Consider the following 27,125-nt stretch of genomic DNA (forward strand, 5'->3'; position numbering starts at 1 on the left):
GCTGGAATCTGCTAAACAGAGAAAACAACACCCCACATCTAACACCCACTCTCCCCAGGAGGGATTTTGAGGCAAATTGGTGAATTTGTTAGTTTTTATTTTGCATGGAAGGAGGTGATGGCTCTGCCCGAGGGACAAAACCCAGCAGCTCCAGGGACAGGGGTCCAGTAAGACCCGGGCATCCCGGGGGGCTGCAAAACCTCCGGCACAGCCTCTGCTCTTCAGCCCCTTGCAGTGGGGACACGGCTCCCTCCAAACCCCCTTGGCAGAAGGAAGCTGTGGCTAAAACACAAAGTCAGAGCCTGCAAAGCAGCTGAGGCTTTCGGGGTCCCCCAGTGCTGGAAAAGCAAGAAAAAAAGGGAGGATGAGGAAGGGAGGGATCATGCAAATGCCAGGCAAATTTACACCATTCAACCTTAGTGCCTGTATCGACAGCCTCGCGGGGATATATAGAATATCTCTGGTTTTGGAGGCTGCCTGTGCTCAGGTCTCTCCTTCGCTGGGAGCCTGGCCCGTGGGACACCGGTGTTCACCGGCAGCCGGGACAACAGCCCCGGCACGTGGGGACAGAGGTCTTGCTCTTCCCGGCGCTGCGAGACACCAGTGCCTTTAGCTGCTGTAATGGGTTTCTAAAATTAGCTGCACACTCTGCCCTTGGATTCGAGCAGGACATTTCTCAGTTGTTTAATATCAAAAGTCAAAAAAAAAAAAAAAAGGAAGCAAAGCACAAAAGCAGCCGGTCAATGCACGTCTAAGTTTATTTTATCACTTGTCCCGCAGAGCTCAACATCTATTTTAAGTCATTTATGAAGAGTACAAGTGTGAATAGCTGCAGAAGTTTTGCAATTCCAAGACACCACACACAGCTTCTAAAAAAAGCAAATTTAACCTTCCCCAACAAAGCCTCAACAAGCATCCCAGCCTTCCCCGGATCACGTTTCTGAGCTACTGATTTCAGACAGCAAAAGCTCATCTCCTCCACATCCGAAGTCGATCAGTGTATGGAGAAGTCCCCGGCACACGGCAGCATCACCCCAAACCCCCGCGGGCATCTCGCCCCGCGGTGCCTCCCTTCCGGACCGGCTCGCGTTACCCCGCGCCAAGCGGGACAGGTGCAGCTTGGTCCCTTGGGGTTTATCCCTCCCTTCACTTTATGAGTATTTTACATTTAGCTACGGGCCACAGCTCCTATAAATAAACGCGGGCTGCCCGTGGCAGATGTGAAGCCTATCGCTGCCTGCACGCTCCGTCAGAGGCTCTGGCTTCCCAGCAGCGTGAATGTGAACAGATCTGAATCTGCAATGAAATATTAATTGGAAGCAACACTATTCTCCTGTCTTTGGAGGGGAATTTTAATTGAGGACCGTGCTAACAAGCTAATACCTTCCTGCACCATGCGGTCACAGTGAGCCGAGACAGGGATGGGGGGTGCCGGGACTGGCTCTTTTTCATCAGAGCTTCTGCTGTCACCTCTGTCTCCCCAAATCAACCCAAATCATCACCCAGCACACCCGCCACCAGCAATTCATCCATTTGACTTGTGGTTTCCTGCAAGGATCAAATGTTGAGCAGATCAACTATGGGGCAAGTAAAGCCCGACCCGAAGCAGGTACTGCCTGGTATTCGGTGAAGCCATCACAGCCAGAAGAGCAACCAGCGCTCGGCAGAACCATCTCAGCGAGGAGAGCGTCCCCGTGAGATCAGTCCTGACCAACACCTCCCTTCACGCCCATTAAGTCTGACCTAACTGGGCTGTTTTCAAGCCCAGGGCTCCGGCTCAAGCAGAGCATCTGCCGGTGCTCAGCAGTCAGGGAACAGGAGCAGCAGAAGGTCCCCAGAAGCCCCTCAGATGGAGCCCAGAGCTGAGCAACAGCTTCATGGGATCCAGAGGCAGCGAGAAGGGGACGTACTGAACAACCCCAATGTCGGGGATGGCTGGTTTTTATCTGCCGCTGTCTCGCTCGCTCTGGCAGAGCCTGGCAGAACTGCTTGCCTTCTCACAATTCAATAAACTGGAGCAAAATAGGAATTCTCAAATATCACATTTGGAAATGCAAATTCGGGAGGTTGGTTTCCCCCCCCCCCCATTTCTGGTTAAATTTAGTCCATTCAGTGTTGCACTGGATTTTAAAAAGGATGGAAAGAGAGATCACATCTAAGAGGTGTGCCTCTTGTCTTGCATTTTCCATGTATTTTGGTAAAAACTGAGCTCCCCGGGACATCGGGAGGACATGGGCATCACTGCAGCCTCCTCCAGGGAGGGAGGGAGGGCTGGAAATGCTGCAAAACAACTCTTCATTAGCTGAGGCTTTTGATTTCCAAGGGTGGGAGCGGGGCATGATCATTGCCTCCATCCTACGAAGCAGAAAGCGAAGCGATAGTGAAAGTGATTGGCAGGGAGCGATGGGACAAATCCTGATGCGGGACGAAAGGAGAGCCAGCGCCAGTGGGGCCGTGTCCAGCCGTCACTGCCACATGTCACCCGCGTCCCCGTTCTCGTGGAACTTGTGGACGTGGTCGGCGTACCTGGGGAAAAGGCAAAGCCGTGTTAACTCACAGCAAGGTCTGAAGCACGCCGGTGGCCAAGATGGAAGGGATTTGAAAAACACCCAACTGAAGAGAGGTGGTTGCCTTGCTCTGTCCACCTTTCCCACCCTCCATCCTCATTGGATCAAGGATTTAAAACCTAATTAACCACCCTCATCTCCAGGATAGAGGTGCATCAAGCAGCATCCAAAAAAACTGCTGCAAAGCACCATGCTCCATCCACCGAACCGAGGCAGATGATGCTCCCGAGCCCGGGCTGAGCCAGCCCATCCTCACACCCACTTCTTGGCGCAGTACGCAGCGCAGTCCCGTCCCACGCTCTCGCTCCAGGCCGTTTTGTAGAGCACCTGCAAAACAAGAAATGCAATCAGCCCTGCTTTCCTCCGCCTGCTCCCACAGCACCTTGTGCCACGGCTGTGCCATCCCGTCCCCGCGGCCAACAGCAAAATCCCTGCCTGCGCTCTGCAGGCGCCTGTGGCTTTTGCGCATCAAGCAGAGACCTAAAGTGATGCTCTGGGTGAAACCTATTTCACAGCCCTGTGTTACCAGTGTATGTTTCATGGGTTGCCCTCAAGAAGGTCAGGATGACCTTTCCCTGTGGTTATTTTTGCCAGTCCGGTGCTGCTGCAGCTGCGGTGGTTTGGGGCAAGGTGGCTGCGCTCGACGCTGCACAGGGATGGAGACGTGTTTTTGGTACAGGCTTCAGGAGGGTCTTTGTTCAGCTCCTTTTTCCCTCTGTGCCACTGGGTTTCCATGTCAAAGCTGTGGCACAAGGAGTTGGGGACATTTTAGGAAGAGGGAGAAACCCCCCATCCCAGGCTGGTGCATCAAAGCCTTGGGGATTTGCGAACTGTTGTTATCTTGGCACCCGGGAAATACTCTAATTCCAAAAACAGCCTTCAGCTGGCCTCCAAATTAGGGTTAATTGCAATCCCAATAGGCAGAAGGCAGTGGGTGGGAAGGGGTGAAGGTTGTGCTGTTTCTCAGCAAAGTGGCAAAGACTTTGATCCCAGGCGGGGATGGAGGAGCCGGGTTTGGCTGGTCCCCAGTCAGACACATGGTGTGTGCCCAGGCAGCGCTGGGTGCTGCATTTCAGGCCCTTTTGTGGCTAGATGAAGTAAGATCATTCCAGCCATGTAATATTTATGAATTTCAGGATTTTTTGTTGTTGTTGTTAGAGCTTTAAAATTTAATGATGTTTAACTTTTTATTTTCTTTGCTCCTTTCCTCACCAAAATAACACAAAGTCGGTTTTACTTTGAGAGGAGGATGGAAATATTGTTCTGATTTGTCTTTCATCTTGTTTCATCGTTTAATTATTGATGATTATTTTTTTCCTTTCCCCTGAAATGATAAATAAACTCCTAGAAACTGTGCAAGCATATAGGAGGAGTTTGCACCACGACACGTATGTGCCCCTGCTGAGCCGTGCTGCTCGCGCTCCCTGTGCCTCCGGAGCTGGTGATGAGCCAGTATGGCTGCAACACACTCACTTGGAATAATATCTTAAAGATGCAAAGATCCCCTCTGGATGGGATGCTTGCTGACATTTATTGAGGCACCCGTCCCCCTGTGGCCCCCTTGCTTACCAGAAAGACGAGGCAGTGCAGGAACAGGGTGTAGAAGAAGGCAATGGTACGAGCTGTCTTGTTGGACAGGATGAGCCGCCCCTGCAGCAAGAGGAGAACAGAAAATCCCATTTTAAGTGGGGGGGTCAGTGGAAACCAGCCCTCCCCACACACAGGCTCGGAGAAACCCTGGCTGAGGGGTCCTGTTTGTGCTGGACCCTATGTAAACACATGAGACAGGATGCTTTGCCACCCATCCGTGCCCATCTCCGAGCAGCCGCTCTTCAAGGTGACTACCACAAGTGCCTATGCTCTCAGCCCAAAATCACCCAAATCAAGGTGAATTCAGGGCTGTGAACTGTGGGGTTCCCCCCACTGAAAACTCTCTCAGAGGGTTGTTCTGAGCCCATTTTCCCCCAGTTTTCTCCCCCGGTGCCAGCCCTGACTCAGTGCCTGCCTGCAGCTCGGCGCCGCTGCGGAGAGAAACACCGGCAGTAATTAAGTCTCACAGATTTTTTAATTTGTGAACTCAAAGAACTTGTGATTTGCAGTGTTCCCTCGGCGGGGCGGCTGAGCAGACGCTGTGCCGTGTCCCGGAAAGCTGGCTCTGCTGCACAGCCCTGCCTGCACCCCAGCTCCACTGCGGGACCCCAGGAGTGATGCCGAGGACAATTTCGTAGCCAGACGGTGCAGCCTCTCAAGCGCCCTGGCACTTTTTGGGCTATTGATTTGAGGGGAGCTGCGTGCTGGAGCTCCAGCTGCTCTCCCCAGTAAAAGCCTCTCCTGGTGCATGGGGGAGGATTGTGGCTGGAGCTGGTGGCCCGGGCAGGTCCCCGGGGTCCCACAGCTTGCCCTGCTGCCCTGCCCACTTGTCACAGATATCTGCATTTAAGGGAAGGTCGAGGTGGAGGCGTATTGATGGCCCTTGGGAAGGCAAACAGCACCGCCTGGGCTACAGCAAACCCCCCAGAGCAGGGGCTGCCAGATGGACGTTGCCCTGGGGGATTATGGAGTGTAAAGAAAATTCTTTGAGCATCTTCAAAACCTCACCAGTGCCCTGGTCTGCTGGTTTACCCGTTTCTCTGGCTTTGCAAAGTCTATCCTGAAAGATCTGCCCTTCACCTTTGCCAGCCCTGTGCCAGCCCACAGTGAACTGAGGTTCCTAGGGACATGGTTTAGTGCTACACTTAGTTATGGTTGGACTCTATGATCCTGAGGGTCTTTTCCAACCTAAATTCTATGATTCTATGAGGTCTGAGCTCAGTGGGTCCCAGCAGCAAGACCCTGATAATGTCTGAGCCCATCTGGCCCTGGACACTGGGGTCCTGATGGGAAAATCTTCATGTCCATCCCTTCAAAAGACCCAAAGTCAGGAGTAACCACAGCCTAGAAAAGCAGCTTAGAAGCATGGATCCCACCTTCCTACAGAGCAACTTTGTATTCCTGCTGTACAAGCTAGGGATTCATTATGGACATAAGCACATTCCCCAAACCACCACGCAGGCTTTCCAAAGCTGGCATTAAAACCCACAGATCTCCCACCAAACCAATTCTGGGCTGAAATCTTCTTTGCTATTCATGGCCACGGCGGAGGCTGCTGTAACAAACAAGATTATGTTCTTAAATATTCCCAAGGAATAACTCCCCTAAGTCAGTTTTTTTGTAAATGCCTTTCATTAATTCTCCGTGGTGCTGGCACGCCACCCAATCCATATTCATGTTGGCATTTGCTTGGTTTTCATGCAAATGACAACTTTGCCTTTATTACAAGATACTTCTGTATTCTGCGGTTGTTGCAGACCAGTGGTCCCACATCAACCTCTGTTCTGCTGGCTACTCAGGGGTTAACTCAGCCAAAACCTGAGCCTGCTGCTAATGTCACAGATTAAAATATGAGTCTGATCTTCTGAATAACAACATTTTTAGCTCAGAAAGCAGCATTCATCCCGAAGAGATGGCAGCCAAAGCCCGCGGTGGCAGCGGTAGCTCTGCTGCCCGCCACGGCTCAGGAGAGGATCCTCTGCTGCTGCACCAACGGCAGCTCCCCGATACTGTCCCCGATGCTTTTTTGGAAGGAAGACAGCGGTTCACGGTGATCCGCTGAGACACACGCTGTCCCCAAGCTCCTCGGCTGTGCCCTGACACTGGCATTGCTCACTGGGTTGGGGCTGGGTCACCCGCTCCGGCCAGGAGCCTCTGGGATGCGGTAGGATTGAGGGGGGAATGGGACGGGCAAGGGAGGAAAGTGATTTCTCCTAAAGGCAGCCCCAGCGTGGCCCCGGCACGGCACCGCGCTAAAAACCCCCGGGGGCAGCCCACTCACCATGCTCAGCGTGGCCTTATCCCAGGGACTGAGGCTCAGGTACTTGCGCTGGCGCTCCTGCAAGCAAACGGTACCAGAAGGTGATTTCAAGGCTCAAAAGGCTCATTTAGGGTTTGCAAATCAGGGAAGGAGCTCTGTGCCCCGGGATGCTCCTGCTCCCCATATACACACAGCCACAGGGAACATCACATGGGCACAATGACTTATTTTTGATTTTTATATTTTAAGTGAATGGCGATTGAGCGTGTTTTATGCTTTCAGAGTGCTGCCCCTGGATTTCACCTGGGTGACAAAATAATTTCCCCGAGGGGTTTCACTTTCTGGCTGTTCCTTCCCTTTCACAAACCCAGACCACCTTGCAAGCAAGACCAGAACCAAGCAAATGCAGCCTCCCCATGGACTGTAGCTTCAAAACCTTTTCCTACCTTCCTGCTGAAGGAGGAGAAGGGGTCCAGGCGCTCTTCGTACTGGGAGGAGTAGCGCTGCTCTGTGTCGTCCCTGCTGCCGCCCTGTGGAGCAAAGAGAAGGTGAGAAATGGGGGACAGGGGAGCTCTGGTACCTGTCCAGTGGTTTATGGACACCTAGCAAAGGGCCAGAAACCCCTCCGAGCTGCTCATTTGGAAGAAATGACCCCCAAAGGATGGAGCGGCACAGCCCAGGGCTGACCCACAGGGCTGACATCATCCGTCAGCTTCAAAAAGGAGCAGCACTACAGGGGCTATTTAACAAAGTCCTTTCTTCCACAGGGACTCCACCCATGTCCCCCTATTTTTTGCCCTTTCTATGAAATAATGGTCATCTGTGTCACCCCAGAGATCTCATCTGGAAATGCCTGGGATACTGCAAATCCCACCCTGAATTCCTTTGCTGCTGGGTCAGGTAGGAGGGAGAGAGCAGTTTAGGAGGAGGAAATACTGGACCCAATTTGAAATCACTGTACCTCTGCAACCACAAACTGCCCATGAATGAAACTCTCACCACTTGAAGTGGCAGGGCATAGGGTTTCAAATGATTACCGCTAAATGCCCCATTAAACCATTTGTAAATTTTCGTATAATTGTAACACGATGCTGTTGTGAAATATACTGCTTTGAAATCAGGTCCATCTTTTTGAAACACCCTGTAATTGTTTAAACCTACAGCTGTTATTAGCTGGGCACGGGGCAAGGAAAATGAAGGAAACTCCTTGAAAGGAGTGAAAGATTTAAGCTGGTTCAGACGGGCTGGGTTTTAGACTCCTCCGGGGACAGAGGTTCCCCTCCTGCAGCATCACCTCGGTGGCAAGCCCTGAGGATGCTCCTGCATCCTGCACATCCCTGCTCCTCCTTTCTCCAACAGTACCTCTGTAGGACACGAGAAGTGCAGATTCCGCATTGTTTCTACCCAAACCCAGCCTGGAAATGGCATGTGCCATCACCAGGCGCAGTCACAGCCCGGTGTGAGCCCCAGAGACAGACACGAGCTCCCCTGTTCCTAGCACCGTGTCTTCTCCAGCTCGGCCCCACCAGCGTGGTGATGCTGACATTTACCCGGGGCTTTCTGGACCCGTTCCTACATGCTGCAGCTTGTCCAGCCCGCTGGTCCCGTTCCACGGCGGGTAAACCCCGCGGCACACAGACCTTTAGCAAATATGCCCTTACACACCGCAATCCGATCCCCGGGTCACCGCGCGGCCGGGAGCCAGCGATGAGACCAGCTCCCAATTTAGGGGCGATGAATTCACTACGGCCTGGCCTTATTGAATGATCTTTGATGATTATTTTTAACGTGTCACATGCCCGATTAGGGGGTGAATTATGCAATCCCCCGTGCTGCTGCGTCGAAGGCTTTTGCTCTTTAGGTCATGTGAATGGCATTCAGACAAACATGGATATGATCTTCCGCGGGAGAAACGGGCAAAAATGTCAGAGGGGCCAACCCAGTGTCATCACCGAGACATAAATAAAAGGACCAAATAAGGTCCTTCACGACGGCAGGAGTTTCCCATCCCCAAACACTATTAAAATATCCATCAATAGAACAGATTCAGTCCAGCCAGCAGCTGGAGGATGGCAGGGCAGGCAGGGCGAGGAGCCGGCGTTTCAACCCCTGTCCCTCCCCAGTTATTGTCACTTTTGCAGTGACCAGGAAGGCCTAAGGTCACGATAGCCCAGCTCTGACCGAGCTGCTGCAGTTTAAAGCTCCCAAGGCATCAGCCTGACCCACTTGTGAAAGCCCCAGGGATTTCGAGGGATGAAACCTCCCAGGGACACGGCAGGAGCAGAGCAGGTTCCAGGGAGGTCTCCAGCCTCCTCCTGGTGTTACTGGGATTACTGGGAAGGTTTTGGGCTTGTTTCTGCTCTTTTGGGGTCCTGGCCCAGGAGAACAGGAAGCAAGGCAGCTCTCTCTGCTGGCCACAAGACATTCAGGGTGGCGGGGAATGCGCATAGGTATGACAAGATGAATTATTTTTCAGGCTCTGACTGCAGGGATTTATTGCAGGAGGTCCCAATTTAACCACTTGCTGCCTGGTTGGGCAGGAGCATCCGCAGCTTGCCTGCTGCAGCATCAGGCTGCCGGCTGTGAGCATCAAAAGGGTTTGTAGCAGCTTTTTCAGGGAGGAAATTTGAGCTTCTGGCATTAAAGATGCTAGACACCCCTCAGCACAGTTCAAATTGACCATTGCTCCTCTAAGCAGAGCTCTGGACTCTTCTTCACCCCAATTATCTCCCATTTTTCCAACTTCCATGCAAGGTGCATGTGAGTAACATGCAGTTTCCCCATTGCTCTTGTACACGGAGGGCAACGGTCTGTGTTTGGGGTCTGTTTGTCTGTGTGAACCCAGCTGGAGGACAGACAGACAGACAAACAGCCACTCACCCGGCCGGGGTAGCTCTGGAGGAACTTGATCTTCTCGTAGAGCTTGATGTTGTCGGCTCTCAGGTTGTCCAGCTCGCTCTGCAGAGCCTGCACTGTGTGCTGCATCATGCGGTTCTCCTGCACGGGGGCACAGGGGCCATTAGCAGCGAGGACGGGGACAGGATGGGATCTAACCATGGGGGAGGCAGAAGGGGGGACAGCTGGGGTCCAGTACCCTCTCAGTAATTAAAAATCCCCCGGCTTTAAATTAAAATTGCTCCCAAATTAAAACTGTCGCAGCTGCTGCTGAACAGGACCCCCAGAACTGAACCATCAATGAACCCAATCTCTCCATGGCTGGATATGGGCTGGGGCAGCTGTGGTGGCTACAGGTGGCTTTGGGCTGAGACCCGGCCCCCATGGGGGGGATGCAAAACCAACCTCCTGGCTTTGAAGAGGTTGTTTTGAGCTGTACTTCAATTTGCAGAGCTATTGGGTTTTTACTCTAAACCACATTCCCTGTGTGCACCCAAATGCTGTGCTAGACGGCCAAGCGCACCCACAAGGCGACGGGGATTTAGATCTGTCCTTGAACTGGAGCAGTGCTGATGGGCTGGGGGAGGCTTTGGTCCTGCTAACTGCAGAATAGATGATGTTTTTCTCTTGTGTGCAGTGGTGCTGATAATAAACTCCCTGCAGGACATTAAAGCAGCCAGCTCCAGGCTGCAGTCCTGCAGCCGCCCTCCCCACCCAGCGTACCCCCTCCAGCTCCTGGTTCCTGGCCCGGAAACGTTCCCTCTGGCTGGAGATGATGGAGAGGAGTGAGTCCACCTGCCCCTCGGGGAACGAGGTGCTGGGGGACGGCGAGTGACCTGCGGACATGAGACACAGAATCATACAATCATAGAGTGTCTTCAGTTGGAAGGACCCACAAGGCTCATCGAGTCCAACTCCTGTCCCTGCACAGGACACCCCACAGGTCACACCGTGTGTCTGAGGACGTTGTCCAGTCTCTTCTTGAACACTGTCAGGCTTGGGGCTGTGACACCTCCCTGGGGAGCCTGTTCAGTGTCCAGCACCCCCTGGGTGAAGAAACTTCTCCTCATGTTCAACCTGACCCTCCCCTGGCACATCTTCCTGCCATTACAACCCAGCAGATGCCCATCATCCACCCCAAAAACAGCGGGGCTGCTGGAGGTCCCCCCGCCAACACCGTGGGCAGAGAAACTCCTATGCACAGCTATTGCAACATGGCCTCGCCCGCAGCCATCACCACCTTGCTGTGCCCAGGAACTCCACTTTTGGGTGCCTCACATGGCTGCTCCCCACAATTGGAGTGTGCAGGTGCTGGGGGGGCTGCAGCCATCCCTCCCAGTGTTGGTGGCCGAGAAGCAAAAGGTCCCCAGGGCCATGACTCAACGGGCTGCACAGAGGAGCTATTCATAGCACAGGATGCGTGGCTGCAGGTTGTTTGGCTTGGTGGGACTGTTGCTGTGATATTGTTTATCGTGTGTTTTCAAAACCTTTCAAAACAGAAAACAACAACAACAAAAAATAAAAAAGGAAAGGAAGTGGGCTTTCTTCCAGAGGAGCCAAGTGTTGTTATTTGTTTGATTCATTTTCTCTTCCAGACCTCGGCGCAGGAGCCAACGTAAAGGAAATATTTAGCTGGTTGGCCGTGGAGGGGGTTTGGTGCGGGAAGGGCAGGAGTTAAGCGCAGCGTGTTTGGTTCAGTCTGGGTTCAGCAGCTCAGCACAGAGCCAGGACCAGCATGTGCCCGCTGTGAGCAGCTGCAGGACCAGCAAACCCAGCACCGAAAACCCACCCCTGGCCCCAGGGAAGGACACGCTGAGCAGGCGACCTCTGCGCCTGCTTAGGAGCATCCTCACCCCACCGTCCCCAGAGAGGTGACCCCCCTGCCCACGCCACCGGGATGTCCCTGCCAGCGCCTCAGGGCACAGCCCCTGCCTCTCACCGTAAAACAGCGCTGTGGCCTCCTTGATGGGCTCAGGTATCTTCTCCAGGCTGGGGACGGCTGCACCCTGAACAACAAAAGCAAAGGAATTGTTTCCCCCCTGTCTGAAGGTCAAGCAAACCCCTCCTGAGTCCTGCTACTGCCCTGGCACCCACAGCCTTGTCGGAAGCATCACTGCCAAACCTGCACTCTGCAAGGATTTGCCTGAGACAACATGGAGAAGATGGTGTTCAGCAACAAATCCCACCCTTTAGCTGGGAAGGAGAAGGGCTGAATGGTCACTAGATGCCACTACCATCTCCCACCCCATGCCACCACCATCCCATTGCATAGGCACGATGCCACTCTCTGCTGGGTGTGTTGTGAGAAAGAATGAAAAACGAGAGAAAAAAATAATAATTAAAAAAAAAGAGGATGTAATAAGACAACCCCCAGCTGGCACTGGCCCCTCCATCAGTGATGATCAACCCCTGGGGCCACTTTGAGCGTTCCCTGCCCAATGCTGGCGTTACCTCCGCGTCCGGGCGATGCATGGCGGACAGGGCTTGGATGGTGCTGAGGTCGTGCTCCAGCTTGGCCACGAGCTCCTTCTGGCCGGCCAGCGTGGACACAGCGTCCGTCAGCTGGATCTGCAGCTCCGCACAGCGCACTGGAAAACAGAGACGGGGCCGTCACCTGGGGTGGCCCAAACCCTGAATTTTGGGCCAAGGGGACACCAAAACGCAAGAAATCTCCACCTGGAGCACTAAAACCAACTCACATGCAGCAACCCTGTTTCTTCCTTATTTCTGGGACCCTGCCAGCAATCCCTGCTCTGCTCCAGGGAGAAGTGACCAGGGGTCCAGCCCACCTGGGTGATGTCCCAGGGTGGGCAGCCGTCCCCAGGCAGGACCAGTGTCACGTCCCAGTGCTGGCAGCAATGTGAGTGGCAGCTGCTTGCACCAGCACGGCTGCTTCAAATGTTTGTTGGTGACCCAGGAGTACCTGGCAGCATCTTGTTTGGGCAGAGTGGGGGGACCTGCAGAGAGATGAGCCCCCCAACTGATCCCCAGGTCTGGTTTGCACAGCAAAGGTGTGATGGAGGTGGGCTCTGGGCCACGGGTTTGGGACAGACAGGTACTGGGTGGATGGCTGCTGTGGGGGGTTGGATTGGGGTGGGGGACATCTCCCAGGAGGGGCTGAGGTGGGACCGATCCTGCCCCCCGGCACTGGGAGAGGCTGCACAGCCCCCGGCATCCCCGCTTGGCCAATTTTCAACAAACAAGCCTTCTTTCCAGTTGCCCCCCCCAGAGTAAAACCCACGCCCTAAACCACAACAGGCGCTTGTTGGAATGCTCCAGGAGCAAAACAAAAGCCTCTCGTTCCCCTCGTATAACCCCGGCCCAGATGTGAAGCAAGGGAGAGACACACCGGGGCCAAAACGCAGCTACAGCGAGCGGCACAGGACCAGCACCGCGGGGCGAGCTCCCTGCTCCGTCTGCAAATCCATCCTGAAACACAGAGCGTCAGCAAGCAAGAGCCATGCCCTGCAGCAGAAATCTGCTTGTTTCACCTTTTCCCCCTCATTGCCAGCAACGTCTGGGCCTCTGCCGGCCTGAAAAATCCCGCTCAGCTCAAGGCTCAGCCCCTGCGTTTTGCAGCTCCCTGCTGCGGGGATGCAGGATACATCCCTCTCTGCCTGGATTTCCAGGTGGGTGAAAGCTCAGGTCCCAGCTGCTCCAGTCCCTCCCTTATAATTCCCGTTGTAATTATTCCCTTGAATTCCAGACGGCTGGAAGGCAAAAAAATCCTCATTTATCAACAGCCAGGGAGCAAGAAATGCAAAGCTCTGCCTGGGAAGCAGTGGCGCGGGGGGATGCGAGGGCAGACTGTTGTGCCCGGGGGGCCTCCTGCCCCATCGGAAAACTTCAGACGAGAGGTGCAGAGCGAGTGCAGCTCCGGTCCAGCTCACCTCGTCCTGCTGCGCTGGGAGCTGCCCCACAGCCCCCAAAACCGGTGGATTGGGGTCACGCACAGGGCTCGATGCCCTGCAGAGCCTGGCCAGGAGGGCTGGACTCTGAGCAGTAGCAATGGGGGCTCAAATCAAGTCATGCCTAAAATCAGTGCTGCTTTCTCATGAAGCCGGGGCTTTGCTGGTGCAAATTTCCCCCTTTTTGTCAGAAACACAATTCCTATGTTATTCATAAGCGAGGAAGCCTGCCTGCAGGGCAAGAGAGGTGACACATGCTACAGACACAATGCATGGATTTATTTTCTTCCCTCTCCCCATTTGCATTTTAGAGGCCCCAAATGAAAGGCTCAGGAGAGCCAGGAGCAGCTGCGATAAAGGCGCAGTCCCACTGGAGGTCAGTGTTTCTCAAGAAATGGGGAATCACTGCAAGCTCCTGAAACACGGGTGGCCTGATGCAAAAATATTTGCATTAAGAAGATTTGGAAAGAAGAAAACCTCTTCCCTACGGTTAATTATTTAATTGGCTGTCTCTTTAAATTGCATTAAAGTGTAATTGGGAAGCTATTACTAGCCCAACATGGGCTGTGGGGCTCAGCTCTGCACAAGGCAGCCCTGATCACCGATGCTGCAGCCGGCGTGCCCGGGCTGTGCTGCAGCCAGGACATGTCCCCTGCCTCCCGTCCTGCCCGGAAACCTCTGCAGACTGAGCTTGGGCATCGTGCTGCAGGAGATCTGAGCCCTGCATCCCAGCTCCCGAGTTTCTCCCTTAAACGACTTCTTAAATTTTTGTTTTTGAGTTACCTGGGCTGAGCTTTTCACATGAAAAAGGGTCAGCGAAGGAACACGTCTCCCACATCCTTTCTCCCTTGGGTTTCACCGCCTCAGCACTGGCCAATCTTCTACAAACCATCCATGAAAACCATGCCTAACGCTGAAAGCGGCCCAAGCGCACGGCGCTTCTCTCTCATCTCCCCTTCAGTATCTCTATTCACGATGTGTTTTTGGTGGTTCTTTTTTAATCATAACTTTCTTTTCTCAAAGCGGCAGCGGCTCTGTGCGCTCGTCACCTCTCCGCCAGCGACCCCTCGCCCCCAGCAGCGGGTGGACGCTCTCCCGGGCACGCAGGTCGGTTCAAGCCTTGAGATCCAGCAAAAGAAAATGTGCCTTTGTCTCCTCCGAGCTGCTGTGCTGGAGAGCCCTTGCCCTGACCCTTCAGATGTGCAAATACCTCCAAAGCTGCGGAAGGTGGAGAGGTACTGCGGAAGATAATGGGAGAAAGAAGGTGAACCCCGGGGAAAATTTGGATTTTAAACCGAGTATTTTAAACTCAAGTATCTTTAGCCTCAAACTCTGCTGTTCCTGATTTTTGAGGCAATGGAGGAATGGGCCTGACATTGCCATCACCTTATGGAGAAAAGTGATGAAATGCAGCAACTGAGCAATGGAACGCTCGGCACAGGCAGGGCTGGTTTTGCCTTGTCGGCTCCAGCTGATACACAGAAAACAAGAAACTGAAACTGAAGTATTACTGAAAAACACCTTCCGCTTTCCAGGGAGGCCCCGGGAAGGTGGCAGAGCAGATGGGAGCTGGAATACAGAGTTTCGCATGGGGCACTTGTGAGGTCCCTACAGAACTGTTGGCTGGGTGAACGCTCTTTCTTGATCAGGGTTTTCTTAGTCAAAATTCATCATGACACTGATGGTAAATCCCTGAGCTTTCACCTGGCCTAGCTGGCCAATAACACAACCGTCGTTAGAAAAAGCTTCTGTGAATAGGTTTCCAGGAGTTTGGCGGAAATCACTTGCAACAAACATGGGTCAACAAGCAAGTCCCTGCACAACCGCTGAACTTTGCTGCCAACAGCTGAACTTGGTCTCTACCTCAACACCGCAGCCCGACCCTCCTGGGGAACCCTGGGCTTGCAGATAAACACCTTTCAGGACAACCATCGGCCACCAGCCTCTTCCCACGCACCCTGTGTGACCGACCACATCTTCAGGTCTTTTCAGTATCACTAAACACGTGGTCTGATGAGACACCCAGTGTGAGCGGGGAGGGGGATCAGGCCCCCTGCAAGGAACCAACCACTTTGCAAAAGTCATCCAGCAGGCAGAACAACGTTGGTGAGGCTCTTGAAAAAGCATCACATTCCTGCCCCAAACTGAACGAGTGATTAGGAAGAGGACGCTGTAAAGAAGATGTCTAACCATAGCTCCAGCCTGAGGAGCACAGCCACAGGTGACACTGCCTGAAAACACGTGGAGTGTCTGTGCGGACAGGCCATGCGGTGAGACACAAAGTGCCCCACGCAGAGGGGAAGCAAAACAGTCCTAAACGGAGAATAAAAGATTCAGCCGAATCTCACACTTCTTCCATTGTGTGTAGCATCACCTGTCTCACACTCTTCCAAAGCTGCAAGTTAAAATCATTAAAGTGAACATGAAGGGAAAAAAGTCCTGCAGCCTGAGGTTCCAGAGCACGTTCCCGCAGATGTCAGAGCTCACGGGCTGCGAGACAGTGAGCCCAGCGCCGCCACGGAGCAACAGCGACTTTGACTCCGGTAACAAGCCCCAGCAATCGGACTCCCTTGGCAAATCATCCAAAATAAACAGCATCTGTTTTCACAGATGGAGAAAATTAAGACATACTAGCAACTTAGCTTGAAGTTATAAGGCCAGACATAAATAAATGCGAGGCAATCTTTCCATAAGATGGTGGCTTGATTACTGAGGATATAGACAGATGAATAAATCACCTTGGGGTAAGATAGGCTGTAACTTGCTATACATCCAGGAGACTGGAGTAACTGCTCATGTGTATCCTGAGCCTGAAGGAAACAAGAGGTAAGCGGTATTGCTGAAGGGATCTGCAGGGTAGGAGCACACACATGGGCACTTACTGCAAATGAGCTGACGCTCTGCAAGTTCACACCTTGATTTGCCTTATGGTAACTTTTTAATCTGCCTCCGTTACTGTCTGGCCTCCTTGGATTTACATAACAGTAGAAAAATAAGAAAACAAGAAGAGATGTGGCATGCTAGGAGCTTTCTTTGAAAAACCACCCTCTCAGAAGTCAACCGAAGTGCATTGAAACCCACCGCTTCAAAGGTTCTAAGACTGTTTTACTGACTGGAAGGAAGATGATGGTGAGATAACGAAATCTTGGAGTACCTCGACATGAAGGCTGAGAAGCCCAGACACAAAGCTGGAGACTCGCTCAGCACAAACAGCGGTGTCTGAGCGTGCCAGACCAGGAGCAGGAGCCAAGGCAAGAAGCAGGAAAATGGGTTTTCCACGAGTCCTTTGATGTTTCCAGCTCGTGCACCGTTCTCCACGTTGGGCCACTCTGGTTAATGACCGGGTTGCTGTGGACAGTTACTGAGGAGTTGAAATGGCTGTTCTTCCCCAGGCAGGAATAAGTGCTCAGGCTTTTTGACATCACTCTCCCGTGAGCCTTTTCAAGCCAACAAAGTCCTACCTCCAGTTGTATCCGATTCCAGAGCTCCCGGGTTTGTACGTAAATTAAGGCACAATTTCAGGTTCTTGAAATACTTGGCATTTAGCTTTCAAGGATGTCTGAGAAAGGCAGTAATGTTATTGCCCAAAGTCCTGCTCCCCTTCCAGGAGAACCAAAGGGAGATGACTGTGCTGAAGGGATGAGGGACATGCTGTCCAGATGCTGCAGATTGAGTCCTGGTTGAACCAGGTGATTTTTCTCTGCCTTCTTTTTGGTTTATGAAGATGTCAAGGAAGAAAGATTTGAGCCAAAATCCCTCCCACAACAGAAAGGTTGTCAAAAGCCTTTTGGTGTTGCACATCTCAATGATTCTAGTTCCGTCTTGACCTTTTCAGAGTGGGACAACATTTCTGCATGGTCCAGAGCTGTGTGGGAGTCATTCAGCCTGTCTTAACTTCATGCAAAGCCCTTTCCTTGGGGCCAGCGTTGCTGTGAGCTGTCAGTAGGCTGAGAAACAGGACATGGCAGAAGGGAATGATTTAACATTGCTTTGCTACAAGGCATCGGAGCCCTGTCCCTCAAATCTAACAGAGTGGTGCAAATCCGTTCAGAGGTAAAGTCTGAAGAGCAGGGTGTAGCACAAAAGCCCCGCTGAGCCATCTCTCAGGTCCACCTCACACAAAGCAATGAAGAAACATCTCCATCACCCATAGGTTGGTGTATTCTTCCAAGGATCTCACCAGAGTGAACAAAGATATTGGAGATCACGTGCTCCAGAGATCCCACCAACACTACAGAAGTCACACAAGAACTGGGCGTTTGGGACATTTTAAAGCAACCTCTCTAGAGATCTCCAGAGAGGGAGGAAAGGTCAGTCAGCTCTAAGAGCACCTGAGTATCCAAAATGCCTGGACTATATTAGTCTCAGGCCACCCTTGTTTGTCACCTCTGTACCTGCCACGAGATTGTTCTCTGACCAGACTTCCTGCAAGCTTTCTAAAAGGGCGAAAAAAAGAAAGCAGGTGGTGAAAAGAAAGGAATGACGACATCTCTAAAAGGCATCTCCACCTCCTGGCACTGTCACCTCGTCTTTACCAGCCCTGCAAAAGCTCCAAGAATGAAGCGCTGAAGTTGCTCTGCAGATATAGAGGCTGTAAGAGAAGACATCAAGAACCGTCAGTGACATCCTTCAGGGACGTTGTGCAGAGGATGTGCAGTCCTAGACAGCAAGGGCTGACACCAGGGTTTATGAACGAGCAAGAACTTTTGTGTGCCATCAAAAAGACAAGAAAAAATAGGGACAGTAGAGAGCGGATCACGTTCAACACGCTGAGGACATGATTTGAGGTTTCATCTGCCTAAGTACCAAAGGGATCTGCCTAAGTACCAAAGGGTTTGGGAGCACATGGCAAAGAGCTCTTCACCTCCGCTGCCACGCTCAGTACATGAGCATCCTCCTTTGCGCCTCCTGCAGCCCTTTTCATCAGATAAATCCGTGCAAGTGGCCTTGGGGAAGAGCAAAAGGCGCTCCTGAAACACGGCGAGATGTCTCCCACCTAGAGCTCTCTGGCTTTCTCCACCAGCTATCGGCAGGGGCGGCGCAGGCAAAATTTCTGCTCCCTCCCCTCCTTTCCCCCCTTTCCTTTTCACGTTTTGAGGGCCTGCTGGGAAGGTTTGAAGGATTTCTCCTTCCCTTTCCTCCTGGCTCAGCCACTCCAAAATAAACAGCCCCCAGCAAAGAAACACAGCGCTGCTTAATAAATTCTCCCTGTAAGGACAGAGGATTCATAGAAGAATGGATTATTTCCAAGGGTACCAAGATAATTACATGGGTAAGTAGGAAGAGTTCAAGAAAACAGTTTGAATTTTCTTATCGGCTTCCCATAGCTTGGAGCAAAAAGAAAATAAAATGCTGTACTGTAATCAAATCATGTTTTCTGAAGCCCTCTGTTGGCAAGTGCACAATTTCTTCACCACTTGTATTAAACCAGAAATACTTAGAAGAAAATGATCGCATTTTGAAAGGGAAAGAAGTGGGGCCCAAAAGCACCACGTGAGCTGCTCACAGGATGTTCTTGCCTGCTGAGAACAAGGATTTCACCCATTAATACAGCGAATGCCTGTTGTATCTCCTATGTAAACCTCACCCTTGCTACAGCATCTGATTCCTGACAGAGCTGTGCCCCAGTGCTGGTTAGTAAGGGTCTATGGGAATACAGAGTGTACACTTCTCCTTCTGAAAAGGAGGTTCTTGACATCCTTTTGAAGGGCACCCAAACGAAGCTATCACAGAATATCCAACTATCTCCATGGAAGACCATTAAGTCTCTGCTCCTGACTTCCGAGACGCATCCTTATGGTTTTGGTTGCCTTCCTAGCATCCCCAAAATAGACTTCTGGAGATTCAGGCTTGAGAGGACAGTCTGGTTTTATCCTGGCTGCTTCTGAGCTACAAGGAACCCCCTCCAGCTTCGTCAGTACCAGGTCTGTGCTTTCGCAAGCATAATGAAGTTTTGCTCATGACCACGCATGTGATTTTAGTTCATTGCCGATACCACCACACCTAAAGAAAAGTGCAGGTTATAAATATACATATTAACCAACATGAGTAATAGTACTTTAAAAATGTGGATGTTTAGCATCAAACCTAAAATGATCATGGTCAAATTATACAAGATAATACCATTTACAGCAAGCAACAGTTTGACCAGCCATTAAATAACTAGGGAAAAAAAGCGTTAAAACTAGAAGCTTTGTATCACGTGGCACAACCTGTCACCAACATTTCAAAAGTAGAAAACACACATTTGTAAAGAAATTAAGGCGTGAAATAGCATTTTCAATACATCGTGAAGAACATCCCACCCCCAAACACAAATGCGGACTTGGGTGAAGTGTCCCCAAGTGTGACACTGGTGGGATGGACCCCAGTGACTGGGGGGGAGCCCGGCCTGACTCCCACTCTGCAGGATGGACAGACGGACATTTTTGGGCAACAGATTTCCAGCTTGGCCCTTCAAAACGACTCGTGCCCAGCTGAACATTCCCGGCTCAACAGGAATCTCGGCCCATGGGCCGCGCACACAGACACAGCAAGAAATAAACTGCAGGACACAATATAAATGTTGGTCCCTCACAACCACCAGCAATTCACAATTAGAAAAAATGAGCACTCGTACACACACACACACACACACACACGCTCTACCTGAACGTGTTCAAGCTAGAGCTTTATTCTACTATTTTTTAAAGATAGAATTCTGCTGATTGATAAAAACATCCGTTCCTCACCAACACCAAACTTCCGACTTGTAGACTCTGTAAATATGGAGTATATCTATAGGAACAATATGTCGTAAGGCACTAGAAGAGGAATTTATCTTTATATAAGAAGTATGTGTAAAAATAAACAGAGAGCCAAATATCTGGGAAAATTCTTTTACGTTTGCATTTTCACATCTAAAGCATTTTTGACTTCAAGACAATGCGTTTATTCTGCTTTTTTTTAATAGTTAACTAATATACTATTATCATGCTAAAAACAATCCCCCTTGCAGTCTCGGACCCAAAATGCATCTTTTCCATCCATGAAGCCAGGTGTCCCCCTCCCACTGACTGCAACAGGAATTTGAATTCACACTTGAATTCCACTGAAAAAAGGACACGGCTCGGCAATCTGACACTTCAGTATTTAAGGTATTGAAAATATCCCCCCTCGCCTAGAAACTGATACACAAAAAGTGAATTTTCCTCCCCAGGACAAAGAGAAATCCCCAGCAAACCCAGCCAGAACCACCAATGTAAATGTTTGCTGCTTGGACTCAGGTCTCACCTCCAATAAAGACAGCCCACGCGGAATTGTGTTTGTATAAAAGATATTTACTTCAATTATCACACCTAGGGTGCTAGTGAATAATAATAATAATAATACATCGTGTGAGTTTCATACAGTGATATTGCTTCTCCATATCATATAGGGACTGTTGTACAGTGCTGAGAACAAACATTATATGGCTAACCAAACGAAGACAGAAGAAACAATGCCATTCTGCTGACGGAGGGAGCGCTGCCCTGCTACTGCCAGCCATATAAACTCTTACTTTTATGTTTAAACAAATACCAAGAAATAAAATGTTACAAAAGATGAGTCACAGCAACACAACGTGGGCTTCTCAAAGCTACTTGTACAAATAAAAAAAATGACACTTTTTTCTTATTTTTGGTCAATTGGGTCTTTGTGAGGATTTTTTTCTTTTAAATCTGTGATTGTGAATATAACAAACAAGCTCTAAAAACATCTAAGACTTAGTGCGTTACAGAAAAAATATAAAATACTGCTAAAAATGTAAGACACCACAATACACTGGGGTAAAAACTGAGCTTATTATTAAAAAAAAAGAAGTTCTCAGGAAAAAGTACACCACTTTCTGTTTGAGTTCGTCTTGTGCTGTGTTAGTAGTCGGGGCATTTCAAAGCTCTGCCCATTATCATGGCAAGTAGTTATTGCACAAATGCAAAGAGTTAATTTCTTAATTAAAAAAAAAATAAAAATGAAGAGGGACATGAGAGAAACAATTAAAAAACAAAACAAAAGAACATTCCCCCCCCCCTCCCCAGCCAACCTCCATCTGCTTTGGAATTAACGTCCAAATCTGTACATGTGACATTCTCGCAGCATTTCCAGCGAGTGGGGTGCGCGGTGCCCCCGCTTTTGGAACGGGAAGGGTAAAACATGCTTTCCAACACAGAAATGCATAGAGTATTGTGACAGGAACAACCTTTTTGTTGCGCGGAGGTTACCCGATCGTTACCGCAGGGCTTTTTTGTCTTTTTAAATTCTCTTTTTCAGACTATGCCGGAAGGAAAGAACCTCATGGGAGGAAATTTATCTGATGGTTTTCAGTGGGACACCCTCGAAAGGCAAAGTGCAAATTCGCTTCCAAACCCACAGCGGCGGTGCCGTGTGGCCGCCCGGTGCCGTGTGGCCGCCCGGTGCCGTGTGGCCACCTGGTGCCATGTGGCCGCCCGGTGCTGTGTGGCCAGTGCGGTGCCGTGTGGCCGTCGCGGTGCCATGTGGCCGCCTGGTGCTGTGTGGCTGGTGCGGTGCCGTGTGGCCACCCAGTGCCGTGTGGCCATCGCGGTGCCGTGTGGCCAGCGTGGTGCCGTGTGGCTACCCGGTGCCATGCGGCCAGCGCGGTGCTGTGTGGCGACCTGGTGCCATGTGGCCGTCACGGTGCCGTGTGGCCAGCGCGGTGCCGTGTGGCTGGTGCGGTGCCGTGTGGCCACCCGGTGCCGTGTGGCCGTCGCGGCGCCGGTGCGGATGGACACGCGCTCTCCGCCACCGGCTGCGGCCGTTTCTAGCGCAACGCTTTTCCATTTTGCTCCACGCAGCTCGGCGCTCCCCGGTTTCCTAGCCAGGGAAAGCCTGTCTGAACGTGTTTGGACACGGCGAGAGAACTAAACGACTCCTCCGTGAACAAAGATCGATTCGCAATGCGCGACCTCCGCAGTTCACACCAGGGAAAGTTGCTGCTGCACAAGGTGATTATTTCTTTTCGTTTTTTTTCCTCAACCAACTTTGAATGAGAAGAACGTCAGAAATTCAAACATACGCCAACAAAGATGAACATCACAGGAAACCAGTCTCTCATTTTAAATTAACACTCTAGAGTAAATCGCAATGGACTCTGACAAAGGGGCACTGCATCGTCATGAAATTCTCAGTAGAGGCTCTAGGAGGCTAAGGGTATTTTCTCTCTCTGTATATTTTAACTCTCGTCTTTCGCAACTGAGGCTTCTTATTCTCAGTCCTATATTACTTTAAAACTACTTAAATAATATTATTTATTAGGCATTTAGATAAAATATTTTTTTAAAAAAATGATTGCTCTACAAAACACAACAGGGGCACAATGATATGGATACACCTCCCGCTCCGTCGCTGGGATAGCCCAGACTTTCTCCGTTGATGGGATATGTATATACTCCTGCTGTGTTCACATCAAACAAAAAACAAACCTCAAAAAAAGAAACTGTTAAAATTAATCTCATAAATAGGAAATAGTAGATTGTTTTCCTAATCACAAACCACCTTTATATATTTCACCTTATGATGCTGTAGAGAGAGCAAGCTCCACAGAGGGCACACAAGTGCTGAGGACGCCGGCGGGCAAACGCCTGTTCTTTGCAAACCCAAATTGAGACCGGAATGACTTTCCAGCGCCTCGCCACCCAGCTCCGGGCACGGAAAAGACGACAGCACGTGTTAGCAATGGCACGAAAGGACGCGGTGACAAGCTGGCGATGGCTGGAGCCCACGAGTGCTTCCCGAACGGTGACAGACCTGCGAGCGCGGCGGGTGAGACGGAGCTTCACCAGCAAAACCGCTGCTGGGTGAGGGCGGATTTTCCAATCCCAGACCCAACCACAGCCAACTCAGAGGGATTATTATTATTTTATTTACTTTTCTTCCCTTGGGGACCTGAATTCTCCTGAACTAGAGCTCGCGCTCGCTGGCGTTGGGCGGCCAGGACATAAACCTCCCAACGCAAAATGAGGATTTCTATTGCACAAAGCCTCAGCGCACAGTGTCTCGAGTGCTCGTTGGCACGGGAACCCTCCTCGGTCGGCGTTCGCTTTCCCCCCACCCCAATGAAAAGCGGCTGTGAGTGCTGCAGTCTAGACCCCTGTGCTTTAGATTATTCTCCACAAAGAGATTAGGCAATAAGGCACATAGCTTTCCAAGTTTAGAAAGACTGTTGAGTAGGAAAGTAGCAAAACTGAAAAACGTAACGGGAAACACGGTAACATACGGGATTTCGATGACATGCCTATTGACTGAAAATAATTCCACGCTGAACTAAAATCTTTCCGCCACAGAACAAAACTGATCGGTGATCTCCATCTCTCTAGAGGAGGAGAGAAGGAAATGGAAGCCCTGATCGAGGACAAAGAAAAGTACGATACGGGTGTGATCTTGCTTATTCCCCGCAAGCCTCCTGTAGGAACGAGATGCCCAGGTGCTCCCTGTACAGCCTGTACGGGCATCCAGAGGTAACGAGGTACTTTGGAAACACTCTTAAAGCTATTAATAATTTACCCCCATTTAAATAATACATCACAATAGCACTAAGGGTCTAACGTAAGCGAACAAAAGCCAGAGAAGTCTGATCAAAAGACTGATTGTAGAAAATGCTTTTTGTATTTACTTGGAGATCAGATTGTACCTCGGAGCAAGTCAAGTGCCAAGTTTTAATTCTTCTCTTGAAAACACAGAGGTTCACCCTCCGAGAGAAATGGCAGAATAGAGGATTTCTATCTCATTCCTAAGAATACTTGAATTTTCAGCTTAGGGAGATGAAGAATGAACCACGTGCTTTAATTTGATACTTCATTTTCTGATCAGCTGTTTTTGCCGCTGTTTTAACCACACTGCACGTGTCTTTACCGTCCACCTTCCCCCCGTACATAGGTTTAGCAGAGTATATGTGGCGTGTACAAATACCTGGCATATTAACTTGCTGCAAGCCGCACCAAAGCAAAACCTACAGCCCAACCGTTACAGGATGTTGCGGACAAGGTTTGACCTTTCATTTCACGTCCCTCGGCTTTTGCGCATCTCAGACCCCTGGAATTACTTCTATGTATTCTGACCGCGATCTTCCCCCTCCTCATTAGCTGAACCCGCGGATCTCGGACACCCCGGTCTCTCAGGTGGTTAATCCCCTCTTAACGACAGGGAATTTATCTGACAAGTGGGAAAACGGCATTTTCTGTGCATTAAAACATGTTGGTTTTAAGCCCGCGCTCACCTACGCCCCAAACAATTTTGCGAATTTGGATGCAGCGATTCTACGCACCATTACGACCAAGCATGTAAGTACGAGATATACAGAAGGGCTCTTCCATATCACAATCATGTACATATATATATTTAACAACTCCTAAAAATGTATATTAATTACCCGCATAGACAGAAGAGGATAATGCAACTTGACGCTGTTTTTCTTGTCATCGACAGAGAGGTTGCGCTGCTATGAACATCACCACAGAATTACACAGTAACTTTGCAAAGAGCAGGTATGTCACCATAACAGCAGAAATCTCCTGGCACGACTCTCCATTTCCAAGGATCTTTGGATGAAGGTTGTACTAGGTAGTACAAATATCTCTAAAACCCAAACAAAAGTCAAAGACATGACATCATGGGGACCGTAGGCATCTACTTTTCTGTCCTGTTTCCTGCACTGTTTTAGAATTCAGTCATCATCTGCACTTGGCTGTTTTAAGACACAAAACTGCAATGATACCATGAAACCAAGGGTTTTAATAATAAGAAATCTACGCAACTGCGGCAAAAATCTACCAACATCGCTGTGAGTAAAGCAAGCCTGAAAAAAGGGCAGCAACTGTCCTGGACAAGGAAAAATACCATAATCTTCTTATTTTTTTTAAAAGGAGGCATTTCCTTTCAATGCACTTTAGTGCCAGAACACGTTTGTGAATACCAATGAAAATCAAGCTCGGGAATCAGATCATTATTTTTTCTGTTCACAAAACAGTTGTAAAAATGGAGAATTCATAGACAGCCAAGGACTTTGGGGTCGACCTGGCGTGCTCAGGTTTTGGGAGAAGCTGGTCTGGTGCCTCCATTGGTCCTTGGCTGAGCAGGGTCACCAATGGAAGTTCAGGGAAAGCCTTTCTTCAACTGGAAAATGACCTTACAACTAACACTTTCTATTAAATATGCCACAGTACCACTCGGCTGGGGAGAAATCATCATCCCTGAGGAGAGAGATGGCACCACTTGCAAACCTGTTTTTAAGGCTTTTTGAAAACTTAAGTGCACAGGCCTAATGCTAACCTTCTCCAAAAGGGTACATTTCACCTTCAGAGTATAAAAACGTTTTATCCTTGCATATTAACAGGGTTAGGGCATAGAACATGACCTGGTCATGTGCAACAAATCAGTCCCTAGGCATAGCATAAACGGCTTTTCTTGCTATAAAGTTCATTATTAACTCTATTTTATACATGGCATAGCCAATATATATCCCATAAAATAGATGGGGAGGAAAGAACAAGTTGGTGAAATAATAGTTCTCCATTTTAGGGCTCAAATACATATGTGAATGAGACGGGGTCAACTAAGTCACTTTGAAAACTAAGAAGATTGAGCCGGAACAGAAATTCAGATGATCTCGTTCTTTCCACGCCAGTGATTCTCCTTGCAATTTAAAACCGTCCAGCAAGATTTTAAACTGCTGGGAAAAGAAGTCTCTTGTTTGTACAGAATTTTAAGATTATCTCCTTTTTAAAATGTTTTAATAAGTTGATTGTATATGCAACACAAAGGAAGAAAATGCTGATGTTCAAAGAGCGGGGCGGCAGAAAGTGCAATGGGAAAGTAGGAGCCCAGCAACTGAGTGAACCCAGTAACTGCTCTGAGCTGTTCTACCTGCGTGAGTTTAATTTAGGAATATGAGGCTATTAAGCCACCTGTTTCGTCAGGGCCAGAACTGCCACTCACTCACGGCAAAGACTTGATGTGGTTTTAGTGAACATTAAATGTGGCCCCTACCTAAGAACTACGTTTTCCTCTTCTCCTCCTCCCATGTTCCTGACATTCTTCACGGAACTCTGGCAGCTCAGCCCCGACAGCCCTTTAAGACAGAGAAAATCCCGGGATACGCACGCTGGGTGAAGAACAAAGAGGAGAATTGAAGAACCTCACTCCTTAGGAAGAGATACAAACGCAGCAAATCTGGTGCCCTCCATCTGCACCTTAAAATGTCACCGATTTACTTTCAGCTTGCAACAAATTGCTAAAATGACCCATCTCTTTGCACCCTCGCTCAAGGCACTGGTCCAGATTACTGTGAAATTTCCGTTTAAATAAACTATGTCAGATTTAAGTGCAAGAAGTTTCCAATTACTTTTTCTCATGTATTCTCATACTTTATATATGGTCACTTTTTTATTTATAAATTTATTTATTCTTCTGTTTCTAACCTGCCCTGTGTTTTTTTTTTTTTTGCCAGGAGCATTTTTATTTCATATAAGTTTGAGGAATACTTGAAATTAATAATTTTAAGATGGCAAATGACAGACTCGTGACTGCAGCTGTGCTTAGTGGGGACTGCAATCACTATCAGCATTTGCCGTTATTTCATTACATTATTTTGTCCGATTTCCCTCAATCCTACTTGATGAGAATCTCTCCGCTTTGTAGTTTGAATTATCAGAATGATGCGCTTCTCTAACTCACTATTTCTCCCACTAAAGGACTGAAAAATAGCAACTTTTAAGTAATTGGATCAGAGGATATTGCATAGAATTCTGTCGTGTTCATGACCCCTCTTCTCTACATCGCTCCCATATGCACAAGTTACATAAAAATAATGCAAAGATCTTTCACCTAATGAGAAAGGCACATATTGTTTTTCTTTTTAACTGTGAGATAGAT

At 49.7% G+C, this 27,125-nt stretch overlaps 1 protein-coding gene across 5 annotated transcripts in view; it reads right to left on the reverse strand.

The window, feature by feature from the left end:
• Positions 1-2,465: 2,465 nt before the first annotated feature.
• Positions 2,466-27,125, reverse strand: part of CUX1 (cut like homeobox 1) — a gene marked incomplete at both ends in the record, with an annotated part of 256,649 nt that continues 231,989 nt past the window's right edge. For all 5 annotated transcript variants that reach the window (XM_080356937.1, XM_080356939.1, XM_080356936.1 and 2 more), the window contains 9 exons: positions 2,466-2,526; positions 2,830-2,894; positions 4,137-4,217; positions 6,439-6,495; positions 6,864-6,947; positions 9,298-9,414; positions 10,036-10,148; positions 11,252-11,318; positions 11,764-11,900. In XM_080356937.1, the coding sequence (XP_080213063.1) occupies positions 2,466-2,526; positions 2,830-2,894; positions 4,137-4,217; positions 6,439-6,495; positions 6,864-6,947; positions 9,298-9,414; positions 10,036-10,148; positions 11,252-11,318; positions 11,764-11,900 (782 nt within the window). The remainder of the gene's footprint in view (positions 2,527-2,829; positions 2,895-4,136; positions 4,218-6,438; positions 6,496-6,863; positions 6,948-9,297; positions 9,415-10,035; positions 10,149-11,251; positions 11,319-11,763; positions 11,901-27,125) is intronic.

This window comes from Nesoenas mayeri (genome assembly GCF_963082525.1).
Source record: "Nesoenas mayeri genome assembly, chromosome: 20".
In the NCBI taxonomy this organism is placed as follows: domain Eukaryota; kingdom Metazoa; phylum Chordata; class Aves; order Columbiformes; family Columbidae; genus Nesoenas; species Nesoenas mayeri.